The 16,074-nt window shown below is 37.4% G+C and overlaps 1 protein-coding gene across 1 annotated transcript in view; it reads right to left on the minus strand.

Annotated features, from left to right (window-relative positions):
- Nucleotides 1-16,074, minus strand: part of LRRIQ1 (leucine rich repeats and IQ motif containing 1) — a 95,933-nt gene that overhangs the window by 53,579 nt on the left and 26,280 nt on the right. The window contains 10 exon segments of the mRNA XM_033162655.1: nt 2,134-2,259; nt 4,858-4,908; nt 4,910-5,059; nt 9,093-9,341; nt 9,343-9,387; nt 9,389-9,416; nt 13,477-13,505; nt 13,507-13,551; nt 13,553-13,627; nt 13,630-13,663. Coding sequence (XP_033018546.1) covers nt 2,134-2,259; nt 4,858-4,908; nt 4,910-5,059; nt 9,093-9,341; nt 9,343-9,387; nt 9,389-9,416; nt 13,477-13,505; nt 13,507-13,551; nt 13,553-13,627; nt 13,630-13,663 — 832 coding nt within the window.

Consider the following 16,074-nt stretch of genomic DNA (forward strand, 5'->3'; position numbering starts at 1 on the left):
AAACATGCCTGAATCTTGCAAGTAAAATTCACATGAATTAAAATGGAAAGGGGTTTAAAATTTAGGTACCAATACAGAAATAACTTGGATATATCTGGGCACCTAATTATTACACTAATTACACTAATTTCACAGTATGAAAAAGAAGGCTGATAACCCCAATGAAAGAGTTGGTTTAAAATGGCTCTAAGGAATAGATTAATTAGAATGAAATGTAGTCACAGCATAAAAAAAGTAATTCAGCCAGAGGTGGGGAACCTGTGGTCCTTCAGATGTTGCTGGACTACAGCAGCCATTGTCCCTGAGCATTGGCCGTGCTAGTTGAGGCTGCTGCGAGTTAGAGTCATCTTAAGGGACAGAGATCCAGCCCTCCTAAATTAGACATGAGTATCCCCCCCCCCCAATCTAGTTATATGTATACTTCTTTCCCATCCAAATACAAAAAACCCTGTCTTTGAAGGGTCTTTTTAATCAATGTCTAGAAAAGGAATTCAGGACAGTTAATTGTGAAATGACTTCTCTACAGAGCCTCTTGGGTGTTAATATCTGCAGAGGAGGCCCTTTTCCTTGTTCTGCCTCCTTCAGAGGTTTGGGTGGCAGTGACCAGGAATTCTGCACAGAGGTTTGACTGCCACCTTTACTTTTTAGTTTTAGGGGAATGCTGTTTACTGTGACCTTTGACACCTGATATGTGTGTTTTAAGGCTCCATCATATTCCTGTGACTGTCTTTTCTTTTAATTTTTTTAGTACTGAATTTTAAATTGTTACAACCCACTATGGAACCTGCTGGTGAAGGGCAGGAAATAGTATACATGATCAGTAGCCAGATTTTGAGATGTTATCATTATATTAGCTTTGTACAATGTTTTTTACATGGACAGGCAATCAGCCAAACTCCTTTGTTTGCTACCTCTAGTCAGTCTCCATCACTGTGAATTAGCTGTGAGTTTGAATGCCACTCTTATCACTGACTATACAATTAACACCAGTGGGAGAAGAATCCCATATTAAGCGTGCTCTGTTGCTGGGAAAGGTTGTCATCTAGGGAAGGGGCGAGACAGGCAGTAGTTTTGAATTTTTGATTTATACTCCATTGTAGCTACCTAGCTATAATTCTAGTTATACTAGAAAAATATTATCAATGTTGCATAAATATTCTATTTATATTAAAACTGAAATATTAGCTGTGTTGATCATTATTGTATTAATAAGCAATTCCCTAAACAGTTTCTTTTGGGGGGAGGGAACCATGTGTTTACTATCCTTCCTAATCAGAATAATTTATAGCAATTTAAATCTATTCCATCTGAACGCTCATATTAGTTTGATCACATAAATATTCTGACCTTTGCAAGATTCCGCTTTCTTTCACCTTAAACTTTTTAATTTAGAAGGCAATTATATTCATTCATGTCTAAGGAGACAGGAGAGTTAAATTATGAGAATTCAATTACTTCTTTGTTTTAGTCTGCTTAGTAGAATTTGTTAATTTTATCATTGTTGCTTGTAAAACAACTATCAGACCGGTTATCCTCCATAGTTCAATATATATTTTCTTGTAAATAAAGCAGACTATATTGCTTAAAAATGGAATAATAAACAAAAGGGGCTGTATCTACAGAAGCACTCCTAACCCCAAATATTAAAATTTCAAAACTGCAGTGAATGTATACATGCAAAACTGAAGTATTGAGATGCTAAAAAGATTTCATTTAAAAAACAGCAGCTTTTCTATATGTGCCTATTTACACATGGGTATTCTGCTGTACTGCTCAGCATTCCATGAAAAGAGTCACAATATTAGCACGATTGGCAATGAACAGTTTATAGGGCACGAAACTAATAAAGCACAAAAATTACCAACAGGATGTATGTTAAAATAATGTAAACCACTTTTTGAAGGATTTTTGTCAAAAAGCCGAGGACAGTATACATTTTGCAAATAAAAATAAAGAAAATGAAAAGTAAACTAAAACAAGTACATGAAATCTGATTTGTTTTCCAGTTATTTGCCAGAAGACAAAACTTTTAAAACCAATACATTTCTTCTTACATTTAAATCATATTTTTAGCACCTGCACCAATTAAGCACCAATAAATAACTTAAAATATAACTAAAAATATTAAACAACTCACTACTTCATCAAAATAAAGTCATCCACATCTATTTCGCTATAGTCATCATCAGCTTCATCAGTTTTAACAGCTGCCAAAGCACTGGCCAGTTTCTTTCGCAGACGGAAACCTTTCCAGAGTGCCTAAACAAAAATGTAAAGCATGTTATATGAGGCCATAGATCAAATCCAAATCCAGATTCTCTGTTATCCCATTAGGAAGATAAAACATGTAGTTCTTTTTTCTGTAATAGCTCAATGATCTGTTTTTTTGAACTTATGTGACATTTAAAACTACAAGACAAATTAAATATCAGCATATGTCTAGAGCTCAGAATACTCTGGAGGTTTGGCTCGAGTAAGCAGAATGGAATCCTAAAACCCTCTCAACTACAAACCAAGGTCAACTAATAATTATTTGACAATCCCTTCAGGACCTACCTATAAGCTTAGGGGAAGAAGATATACGAAAAGAATTACAGTGTTAACTTTCACAAAAATAAAAACACACTTAAATAAAAAATTCCACTGATTACACCTGACAATGTATGCAGACCTATCAGCAATTAACTTAGCCCAATCATTTTCACCTTCACTAGCAATCTCTAGACTATTTTTTTTAAAGGAAGAATTTAATTTATGGGAGAAAGTTATGAGAAGGGAAAGGACAAAGAACAAAACAAACCCACAAAAAAACTTGAAAGGGAGGAAGGCATGAAGAGAACCACTAATAAGCGAACAACATAATGGCTTGTAATAAAGGAGATAACATTAAACACATTATGTGGCTCGAATTTGAGAACATGCAGTTGCATAACTGAAAATAGGAACTACTGTTGCCTCCTCCCTAAATCTGTATAAAAATAGCATATAAATAATGATACTTTATCTGTTCGGGCATATTAATTGCATCATGACATATTGTTAAATAGTACTAACAATGAAACCCTAAGTAGAAATTCTGTTGTTCCTGCTTAGCTGTAGTGCTTTACTAAGTTTGGGGCTGTGCATTTGATTTTGGTCCTTCTGAAAGCTCACATTCAGAATCCAGGGGAAATATAAAAAAAATGACACCAGTGTCATGTAGTGGTTAAGAGCGGTGGACTTGTAAACTGGTGAACGGGTTCGCGTCTTCTCGCTCCTCAACATGAGCTGCTGAGTGAACCTTGGGCTAGTCAATTCTTGAAGTCTCTCAGCCTCACTCACCTCACGAGTGTTTGTTGTGGGGGGAGGAAGGAAAGGAGAATGTTAGTTGCTTTGAGATCCTAGGGTAGTGATAAAGCAGAATATCAAATCCAAACCTCTTCTTCTTCTTCTTTTCTTCTTCTTCTATTCTCTTCTTCTCTTCTTCTCTCTTCTTCACTTTTGGAACCAGGTGGATTTCATCACACACATTCTGGGTTTTAGATAGTTTGAAGTTCTTGTTTCAACATTAATTTATCTCCCCCCCCCCCACACACAAAAAGATTTAAAAAAAAAATTAAAAGGTTGTTTTAAGGCTAGAAAGCAGGATGACATTTTTATTTGCAACATAAGGTAATGATTCACAAAATTCTTAACACTAGTGAAATGTCACTGAAATTCAGTGGAACTAAATCAGTGCAAGTAGCCCTTTTAATCATATAGTGCCAGCAACCAGTAATGCAAACTTGATTGTCTAAAGCAGGGGTGGATAAGTGACCTTCCAGATGCTGTTGGACTACAGCTCCCACTATCTTTGAGTTCTAGGGCTTCTGGAAATTGGAGTCCAACAACAGCTGAACAAAGCATGATTGATCTCTCAATTGCAAACTTAAAAGAAACTGCCTTGTACCAATTCAGACACATTGCCCCATCTAGCTGTCTTGTCCATACTGACTGGCATCAGTTCTCCAGTGTTTTATACTGGCATCAGTTCTCCAGTGTTTTATACACTTTCCTGTTCCTAACTGGAGATGCTTGAGGGCTGAACGTGAGACTTTTGTGTGCAAAGCATATGCTCTACCACTGAGCTATACCCCCCCCTTCCCTAGATCAGCCCGCAAGGCTATTGAATCCAGCAACACATTTGCATCAACAGTCAGCCCTGTCCTCCCCAGCATGTAGCACTGAATAGGAAGTTACATTTAGTTATCAGGCATGTGGCTCCCAGTCACTATTTTGAGTCCCACCACCCTTCACGTAATGGAACAACTTTTCAAAAGCAAGCCCTACAGAGGAATGGGCAACTCATGGTCCTGGCCCTCCAGATTCTACAGGGGTCCATTTCCCAGCAGTCCTAGCCTGCATAAACCAATCATCAGGGATACGGAGTTCCTGTATTTGCACTGTTGGAGGAAAACAAGGACAGGTATAATATGCCTGAATAGGGCTTTACTTATTAAAGGACTACAATACTTCCTTCTGTTTTTGTGTTTCTCTATGTTAGTGATGTCTAGTCTTAGATCAGGTTGCCCCCCATGGAAAACTACTGAGGAGCCCCTAGTAGGTAATAGGAGAGGGCTCCCCCAACCACTGATGTCCATACATATATGGTGAAATTGTATCTTTACATTTTATTGTACCTTTTCGTTTTATTGTATATTTAAGGTGAAAATGCATATTTTTAGTTGCTTGCATTTTAGAACCAAAGAAAGTTTGCTTGGTGGATTGAGGTAATGTCCAGTGCTTGATTCTGTTTGCCTTTATGTTTTTTGAGGTTGTGTGGTGGCCCAAGCTTATGTGAAAGAGTTGGGCATACATTCCAAAAGACTGCAGACTGACCTGAAGCTTAGTAGCAGCTTTATGCTTGACCATGGAATCATGATGATCTTCCCTTCTTTTGGCTGAGAATATTTTTTCTGGTATAGTAGCCTCGCCAATAAGACTGGATCACAGTTGCAGCCAGATGTTGCATGTATAGAAATTTATCTTTTACGAACACAGTAGCTTCGCCAGTGTGATTGGATAAACTGTGGCTGCCAAGCTAGAATATCAGAAAAATAACATACTGTACTCAGCAGTTGTGACCAGTGCCAAGGACAGCAAATGATTTTGGAAGTTTAAAAAATTGTTTCACCACCCACCATTTACATGCAACACAAAATGCAGAGGAAAACTGATGGATAAACCACTACAATATGGAGAATTATGGTTGTTTATATTGTTGTTATGGTTATTATTATTAGGAAAACTGGAGTAATAAATGTTACAGGTGGGTAGCCGTGTTGGTCTGCCATAGTCAAAACAAAATCGAAAATTCTTTCTAGTAGCACCTTAGAGACCAAACTGGTCTCTAAGGTGCTACTAGAAAGAATTTTCGATTTGTTTTGGAGTAATAAAGAACAACAGCTGAAGATGATACAATGACTGACAAAATAACTAAGGAATAACATAAAGAAGGAAATATTTAGCTCAGTCCTATGCACTTCCTGCTGTGAACAAAACTATTTCTAATTGGCAGTGGGGTGGGGGTGAAAAAATAAATTTGGTGGCAGAAGATTCTTCATGCAGAGCAGCAGCAGGAGCGAAAAGGGAGGATGAGGCAAAATGGCCAGATTATCCAAATGCATTCTATTTTAACATTATTTTGTCCAGAGCCATAATATGATCCACACTTATTTCATGAGGTTTCTATGTAATTTATTATAATAAGAGTGGAAATCTACATGATGTCTGATATTGTAATGAAAATTATTTCACAATTAGGAATATACCCACAGTCATATGCTGCAACAGCAGATTTGCACATGGAAAACTGGACTTTCTGTGCACATAGCATTTTGTTTCTACCAGAAAATAGCCACATTTAAGTCCTTGGGCCATGTGTCTGTCAGCATGGTGGATATTATGTCTGATGTGGCACATGAATTCTGTTCTATTATATTTCATATGCACATACTGAATTACTCATACAAAATTTCAGGGTAGTGGAAAGGGAGGGAATTATATCATGTATGGTGGTTTGGGTTTGTTGGAGACACATTATCACAATGTGGGGGGCGTGGCGTTGAATGATGTTTTTCTATGGCACTTTTTGGTCCTAACAACAACAACAAATTATTCATGTATCACTTAACGCAAATATGTCAATGTGCAGTTAGATGGAAAAAAGGAAGCACATGACATGACTTCTCTTTGCCAAGGAATGAAATTTCACCAGCCAGCTGAAGTCTGGGTAGTTTCTATTAGCAAGCATATACAGATTACTGATACAGTAAGACCATATAGCTCACTTAATGGTGTGAGGTGTGACTAGAAAAGCAACAAAGAAAGCATTCATGAAGACAAGCATGAGCCCTTCAGGCTGAGAAGGAGAATGACTAATAGCATGATACCACAGAAATCTTATACATTATACATCTTAAACCTGCTCAAAAATAACTGCTTTTTAGAAAAATTGGCAGGGTTGGTGGCATCTGCAGAAATTACCATACATACACCACCTATGAGGGTTATAGTACAGCCTGAGAATACATATTTTTTTTGTTTTGGACAAAACATCCAATGCAAGGTAGAAACTACTGACAACAATATTAACGGATCATAGAAATGGAAGTGCCTGATTAGGTTTTTTATGATGGTTTGTCTTGTAAGCTTATCAGATATTTTAACTGTAGGTGTGTTTTTATTAGTAATACAGCAATAACACTGCTAGGACATTTGCAAAGCTAAGCAGAGCCCAGTAAGGTTTCAAACTGGATGGGGGACCATGTGGTGAAATTCCTGCATTGCAGGGGGTTAGACTAGATGACCTTTGGGATAGCTTCCAACTCTACAGTTCTATGATTCAATGATTCCTACTATGTTTTATACGTTATTTATTTTGTAAAAGTGCCTAAAGAATTTATTATAAGAGGCAACTTATAAAAACAATAATAAACATAAGCAAGGCATTGCCATGTAGGAAATCTAAGTGTAAAGTGCAGAATCACAGAATTAGACAAGCTTTAGTATTTTTTGTATTTTCCCAATAATAATATTTAAAGCAATAAATGACAATTAAGCACAAGTGACTGAGAGTTCATGCCATCAGTTGCATCAAATTATTTTTGAAATATAGGGTATAGGTTGAGCTTTTGTTAGGAAGACCACAAAAATTGTTCAGCTTTTTGGGGGGAAATAAACCCAAATTGTTGAGCTTTCCTGGGGAAACCTCCACCCAAAACAGCTTTTTGAGCTGTTTTCCACTGCTTTTCTCATCTCATTGGCATACATCTCATTGGCATACATTCTGGGTTTTCCTGGCATTTTGCCAATTCCCTGCTGATGCCATTTTTACACCCAAAAACCAGGACATGCCAGGAATTTTACTGATGTATGGCAAGCCTAATCAAATATTAAAAATGTATATCACCAGCCATTATATCCTTCTGGGTGTGTAAGTTTAATCTTTTAGTCTTAAAAAACTAGACTTTAACAAGTTAGTTCAAAAATGATATTTATTATAGGAAAATAATAAAAACACTTGTCATGCCACTCTAAACTGTGTGTATGGAAGAACTAATTGCATGCTTGGACATTTGTATGCACTGTCTAGCCACAGGGTGACCTAAGCAGACCCACACATCTTTCTCTCTAATCTGCAAGTTCTTATGGGACATGGCAATTGTCTGTTCATCATGTGTTCAGAAATATATATGGTGATAGCCACAGAATGGGGAATTTAAAGCAGCCATAACATGGTAAGTGGGTCTGTAATTTTAAGCTACATAAAGGTACCAAGGCTCACTGCTTTCCTTCCCACACAAAAAATAATCGTTTATAGATGAGTTACCACATGGCAACAACACAGGTCCTGTTGTAAACTCAGAGAAAAGCCTTGGGAAGACTTATTGTAACCATAGTACTGCCTATCCCTAACCCATTTTCAAAGCCCACTGATTTCTAAAATGGACAGGTTTTATTATGGTAAACGCACAAAGCAGTGAGATTGTCTGACAACTGAACAAATGCTAATTGGGTATGCTTTCAATAATGGAATGCTTGAGGCTTGGAATATGTTGTCCAGATTATATATCTGTAAATACTTACTTTGCTTAGTTTAACACTATTTAACACTATCATTTAAAATGATACTTCGCTTCACCCGTTTCACGTAAAATAGCATATAACTTTTGACAGTTATAAAGATAACCTGTGAGAGAATGAGTCTAGGTTGATTTAAGGTGAATTGATTATCAGAGAGAGCAACAACACCTACAAACTAGATGAAGAGAAGTTAAACAGATTCCTGAAAGGAAATCCAAGTTGATTTGCAGGCAACCAGATTCTATAGATAAGAATATCTGTTATTTAATATAAGCTATAGATAATCACACAGCATGTAGTTATGAATGGTGTTCTTTAAACTGATACAGTAAATCCTATTATTCTAAAACTTGAGAAGACCATACTGAAACAGTTTATTATCATCTCTCGGTACATCAGTTTTCCATACAAAACTAGCTCCACATTTCTGCAAAACCTTTTAGCACAGCATTTGAAGAAGACACTACCAGCAGTGACACATGCCACACATACCCACCTTTGGGATTTTCAGTGACTTTATGAAATGACTGTCTACAGCAAAAAATAAATAAATGGCTGTGTCCTATGTAGAAGCAAGGACCCTGAAGTGATGCCCTAGCTCAGAGTCGTTGCTTCTGTGCTTGCAGATCATGAGGTTGTGCTGGTAAAATAGACATAACAATCCTTCCTAATTATTTACTGAGTACTGGAGCAAAAGTATTTTTATTACTATTAAGATAAAAATATATAAACTGAGGGGAAAGTAAGTTTGACAATCACTTTATAGAATTATGATTATTTCTGAAAGATCATCTGGTACATGGAATCAGTCATGCCCTTATCCGCATTAAGATTAACAGTGATATGGTTATGTTTCCATAATAAAGTGTTTTGACCTTTGAATCTTACTTTTGTGAACTGTCAAAATGTTGAAGATAAGGGATCACTTCCTCCATTGCTTTCCATGATTTGCTTGCTGAAACGTGTTTCTCTGTAGACCTGATAAGTTATCTTGCTTCCTCATTGTGATTAAGGGAATATTGAATAATGTCCTCTTGTCTGTGTTCTTCGTTCTTCCCCATTCCAGACACTGTCACGAAAGAGTTAACGGACATAGCCTGAGTGTGGCCAGGAGCACTCCGTCTTTCAGCCATAATGAATGAGGACCTGCTTATTTGTTTTACACCAGTTATACAGAAGTTATTTTGCTCTGTGATGTTAATGGCTTCTTGGTTCAAAGGATCTGTCCGTTTTTCCTGGTTCCTCTCCTTCAGTAGCGTTTAGAACTCCATATTCATGTGCACTAACGGTGATCACTACTTAGCTTCATCCAGCTTCTTAGATACCAACACTGGAGCTGTACAGCACTCTGCAGAGAATTCACTTTTGGGAGGGGGGGAAATGTTAAAAAGCATCTATTGGTTTTAGAATAATGACTCATCAAACTTTCCCCCATATAAATTTTAGTTACGCTGCCCATCATAAGAAACAAAAACAATAACCACCCTGCAGTTTAAAAGACCAGAGACTGTATAATTCGCCAAAGGTCAGGGACAAAGCCTCCCTGGGGAGAGCAAAAGCCCCACAAGTTTCAAGGATATCAGGCGCAAATGCCAATTTGGAACAATTTATTTCCAAGCTGGACATGTGACCAGCTGAGACCCTCAATGGGGCCAATAGATACAAAATTCTCCTTTAGTTAGAGATTACAGCCATAAACAGAAACAACTGAGACCTGAGAAATTTCACAAAATTAAGCTTCCTGATTGAAATATGCTGAAATATTCTAATATACAGAGTAGCACCTATTCTATAAAACTATAAAACATATACGTTGATTTTGAAATTGTAGGTTTTAAAATGTGCATATAGCACTATTTCACCAAAGTGACTAGAATATTACTCTTTTCATTTTACATGTCAAATTAATGGCATGTAATCTTGGGTTCGTCTTAATAAGGTATAATGTGTCACTGTGCCTGTTTATCCACTCCGCCCTCAAAAAACACCATACCTGTTAATTAGTTATTTATGTACCTTTCACTTTCTGTCTGAAGGAGCCAATGTGTGGCTTATAAATAATAAACACAAAATATTAAAAACTAAAATAACCAGGAAGACACTTGAGAATCACATAAATTATATAAACCAGCAGAGCAAGAATAAACTAACAGCATTTTATATCACTTTCATGTGCAAAGCAAAATCAGTAGCAACTTTGGATTTCCAAAGCTTTCCTGCAAAGCTAGCTTCAAATGCTGCCAAACAGTGATAAAAGTTGGGTCAGTCAGGCTACATTTAGGACGAGAATTCCATAAAGGCTGTTGCACAACCAAAAAGAGTCTGCCTTTGGAAAAACATGGAGTAGTGATTTATTCATTATTTGTCAAGATCAAGCATTAACCACAACAAATCGGTATTATTATTTTTGCAACACTGTTGCAAAAAAGTCTGTGTGTAGTATACAGATTTTCACTAAACAGTTAATAAGATATGGCATTGCTCCACTTATCTCTGCCTTCTAACGACTAGAGATGGAAAATGGAGTAGGTTTATCTGTCAAACAGAGGAACTTTATAAGCGGAACGCAGACGTGGGATGTTACTTTGAAATGAAAGTCAGTTTGCATTAAAGTTGTTAAAATTCACTAGAAAGTATATTAGAAAACATATTAAGTGATGCAATTTCAACTGAAAACATCCCAAATGTAGACAGAAGATGCTTTAACACAGAATATTTCATCAATCAATCTCTTTCTTATCTAGGGAGCGCTTCTGCTGCCTCTCTACTTCTCATGTATTGCAGATCACATTACTGAGTGATACAATACTGTAGAGCTGTAAAGCTGGTTTCACTCACGTGAATCTCTAGAATTACAAGCCTAGTTATTTTCTAATGTAAAGGCCCCAAGTTCAATTTTTGTACTATTCTAGATTTGCAAAGAACCAAACCTCTTGAGGGCTGGATATAGCTTTCAGGTAATTTTGCTATACGAAATAGTTCTGAGAGAATGATTCGCATCAACATTCAAGAATAAGACAAGAGGTGATGCTGGACTCTAACATTTCAGTTTAATATACATATTATTCAACATTAATTATATCATTATGTAAAGAAGCAATATTACTTTAAGTGAACTGGATATTTTTTATTATACCTATGGAAATCTGACAAACTTTAAAGTTGAATATTGTTTACTATGTTGTGCTTTTTACTTGAAAGATGGTGAGATATTATCTTGCTTCACAAACAAAGCATTTTGGATTTGTTTTTTAAAAATAATAATAATAATATATGTATCGTATAAAGAAAAGTAAAAGATGTGACAAGTACATATTCAAAGAAGCATCAAGTAATGCTATATAAATTGACATATACTTTAATATCATTATTGTTCCAGTCTAGTTTGCAAAAGGCCTTTTACTCCATAAAGAGTTTTAATGTTTATATTCTTCAGTTATATTTCCTTTTATAAGCTTTATGCCATTTTCATCTGTTTAAACTATAACTGTTTAAAAGGGTTTCAACTTCCATTAGTGTCTTTTATTTCCAGGCATCTGTACAAGAGCCTGTTGAAAGCCAAAACACTGAAACGGAAGTGCATTTTAGCATAGCTACTTACAACTAAGTGTGAAAAGATTAACTGACAGACAGAGTAATTAATTTTTTAAAAGCACATAATTCTTAAACATAGGTAGGCAAGGCATAGTGAATTTGAAAGCAGGAACAACACAATTTAATTGAGCAGCTCTAGTGTATGAAACATGGATTAGGAAACCTAGCAATGATTACCTTTGGCAGTTTACATACTTGAGGTCATACCTACAGGGCCTCATAACTTAGTGAGATGTCAAACAGACAAGAAGCTTGCTTAGTTTTTATGCTGTTCATTAGGCATGTTGCATTAAGGCTGCAATCTTATGCACTCTTATCTGGGAGCAAGCACTGCTGCATGACCTGAGGGCTTATTTCAATTAAACATAGGATCATGCTACATGACACTTAATTTACATGAAACAGAGATTGGTTTAGGTACACATAGAAGGGGGGTCACATGTGATTTTATTATATGAATTTTGTTTTCCATATTTTAAAAAAATATACCACACCATCAGGAAATTAGAGAAAGTGAGAACTCATGTTTTCATGTAAAGTGTTCCAAGTTCAATTCTTGGAATCTGCAGGTAGAGGTGAGGAAGGATGCTGTCTGAAACTCTAGAAAGTGGGACAGGTCATCAATACGAGCTAGATGGTCAAGTAGTCTTAACTCATTATAATGGCAGCTCTTCTATGGTTTCCATTTTCTTTGTGGAATGGCACTATTTTTTATTATGGTTCTCAGTATTGTTGTTTTTGACTGTTTACAGTGCAGTCCCATGCATGTCTATTCAGCTTTGTTAGTCTCTGTGGATTCTTTTCAGAAGCATTGGACAAACATATGAAAACTAAATCGATAATGCTGGCCCATTTCAGAAACTAAAATGTGTCTTAACATTTCTCATAATGTAAAAGAACAATTAACTGATAGATACGACACAACTGGTCTATCTTAACCAGACAGCTTCCCCTTTCCATTATAAATCAACACCATTTGTTTCAGTCAGAATGATAGGCTACCTCATCACCTCAGAATTGTATGCTATTCTCCTATGACCAGATTACCATTGCCGACAACATCACACAACTGAAATTCTGCCTATTACCTTTTCTTTACAATAAGGAACAGTCTAGTGCAGGAAAGCAGAGATCTAGCAAATGTGTCTCAAGTCTTCTAAGCAAACACTTTCCCACTTTGTTTTACAGCACTTCAAATAAGAACTCGTGTGCATCTCCTGAGTGAGGTGAACACTTAGGCTCTGTTCAGACACTTAATCCATGTGGTGAGGCATGCAAGGAAAGGAGTTACACTTGCACACATGGTAAGAGCACATGGGCACTTTCACACCTACAGAAGACTACTTAAGTAAAGACACGTCTTTGATAATACAGTTATGAATTTCCTCATGCATATATGTCTACAATAGTAGACAGCATCCTTGCAATGCAAAGTAATGTCATGAAACAACTGATATAGTCTTAAACACAGTGAGTGCAATCCAGGCACAATTAAGCTGTTTTTAGGCCCATTAGTTTAATGGGAGAGTAAAGCAGGTGGTTAATTTAAAAACCTTACCTAGTGCTTTGTTTTATGAAGCCTTGAGAAAGACGCTAAATCCATCTGGTACATTTTGAGGACTGTTGTTTTTTAAAAGGTGTCACAAGGCATGAATTAATTAAGTAAAGAAAAACTGAATAGATATTTTAGCAACTTTTCACCTTAATGGGATTCTGATGGATTCATATTCTCATATTTAGGAGCACAGAAAGGCATATCAAAATGCTGAATATACTTACATTAACCTAGTTGTGGCTTTTTTGCTGACCTAAATCAATTTTTTGAATCTGAGTTTGACAAAATGCTGCAACGCTTTCCTGGCTGTGCTTTTTTAATCATTCTTTCATCTGCATTTTCTGCATCAGACTTTATGTTTTCTACATTAAGCAATCATTCAAACTGGGAAGAACTTTAAGTAAAGAGCACCTTTTAAAATGAAGAGAAAGCTATGTTAGTGCTAGAATAAACACAGTTTTATTATCATTTCTGCTGTAAAGAAGATGGTTAGGAAGATGCATTTTCTTGTTTAACTACATCACTATTTACTTGAAAGACAATTAAAACATTTTGTGGTTCTTTAAAGATGGAGACAATGCACTTCCATTTGATTATTCAACATATATAAAAAGTTTCTGATCACAAACCAGACAGCAGCTCAATACAAGGGATTAGATGTGGGAGGATGTAAGTTTGGGTCTCCTGACATTTTAAAACAACAACCAGAAAAGTAACCTATGGGGTTGCCCAAAGTTGGATTCGGTGATGAGACTGGGAAAGGGGGTGTTAAACTCTCCTACTCCCCCCTTGCTGCTCCTCATTGAAATTTCACCCTTGAAGCTTTCAAAAAGCCAACTGAGGGGAGAAAATATATGTGAATCCCTATCTTTTCTTTCTCTTGTAGGCTGCTTCCCTGCTATGATACTTCCCTAATTGAAATTGCCCATCTGTAGTTTCAAGAAGATCAACTGAAGGAAGGGACAACAGTGTACATGCCTACCTTTTTTCTTATACATGGCTGGAATTTTAAATGTGTTTTATGGGAGAGCATGGTGGTCATTTTGGACACTGCAATTTCACCCCGAAAAAGCAACTTTTTTGGGGTTGTGATCTTGTGCAGTTCACTTGACTTGTGCAGGAGCCTGGCCCTGGATACAGATGTCCCAGTTTTTCACCTCGACATGTTGGATAGTATGTTCATGATGACTAAGGCAAATAAAGAAGCCCTTTTGCTTGTTTGGGAGCTCCTTATATGCACTGGGAATTCCAGATCAGGAATTCTGGAAGCACAGTAATTTTATGGTGGGGACAAACTAGAGGACCCCCCAGGCCAGCATAAAAGTAACTACAAATAATAGCTATCAAGCCATATTCTCAGTGGCGTAGGGAGGGGGGCGAAGGGGGCAGGACGCCCCGAGTACCACCCTTGGAGAACGGTGACACTCTGGGTGCCCCTCCCTGATTCGCCTCTGCCTGGACGGGCTCTTACTCAGGGCTCGCCCGCCGGCAGCGCACCGCTACAGAGCGCTGCACGCCACCGGCGAACCCCAAGCAAGCCCGTCCTGGGCTAGCCCAGCCGGCAGCACACCACTCCCAGCACACAGGTGCAGTGTGTGTCCAACGCATGCGTCGTACGCTGCACCTGCGCACTGGGAGTGTGCGCTGGTGGCAGGTGAGCCCCAGACGGGCTTGCTCGGGGCTCGCCTGCCGGCAGCGCGCCACAACAAAGCACTATGCACCGCCAGCGGGCCCTGAGCAAGCCACGGAGTGAGGCCACCACTGTCCGGGGCTTGCCTGCCGCCGGCGTTCTGCTTCCAGGTGCTTCCGGGTTTGCCAGCCCAGGTAGCTGGACGGCATCCTCTGCCCCTGCATATTCTTTATAAACAATTAAATATCCCAAATTTAGACTCAATCTAGCCAAGGTTGGTAAATACTTTTAAATCAGTGGATTGAAGTGGAAAAGTTAAGTATAGTTGAACACTTTCTCAACTGAAATATTACCATCAACCTGATGGGGCAGATGCCCAAGGAAAAAACAATGAACTAAAAACACTTAATTTTGGCTGGCTCATATTCCTTGCTTCTATAAATACCATCATAGCTCAACAACAACAAAAAATATTTCTTGTATTTATGTGTGTGCAATAGTATTAGGTGATAGCACTAAACTGATAAGTCCACACTGCATGTGCAGGGCTATTAGAAACAATGTTGAATAATGATATATTGAAAAAGATGCCATATCAAGTTGATTAATGTTGGAAAGTAAGGTTTCTTAGAGCCATGGGATCTTAACACTAGTTTTTCCAGCTGGTTTCTCCTAGTGGAGGCTGAATCAATATTTCATTTAGTGAAAACTTCCTGGTGAATAGTTTCTGTCACTTAAGAGGGTTCTATTAATCATTACTGCAATGAAAACACTTTCCCCCTAGGAGTGTCTCAAACTGATCCCAGGGTTTAATTTCTAAAAAAGTGATTTCTTAGTACTTCAGCTTCCTCAGTGTTATCACTGGCTGGACATGAAAGTAGGAAACCTATTGGGAAATTTTACAACTAATTCCTTTGTTGGTATCAAGGGGTTATGTAAAGTTCACTGAAACATATTGCCTGAAGTTATAGTGAATGCTGAATTCAACAAATCCCTACTTTATAGTATCCCGTTAGATAAATTAATCTCTTGTCCAATTATGAAAGCTCAGTTGGTGAAATAACGTTGGAGGACCTTGATGGCTCAGGAATTTCAAGGATTTTTAAAACGGGGCTTGCATGAAGCAGCAATTAATTATATGCAATATCAACCATCAAAACAATATAGCTACAAATGGTAAGACAGTTATGTT

Source organism: Lacerta agilis, chromosome 10, assembly GCF_009819535.1.
Source record: "Lacerta agilis isolate rLacAgi1 chromosome 10, rLacAgi1.pri, whole genome shotgun sequence".
NCBI classification, from domain to species: Eukaryota; Metazoa; Chordata; class Lepidosauria; order Squamata; family Lacertidae; genus Lacerta; species Lacerta agilis.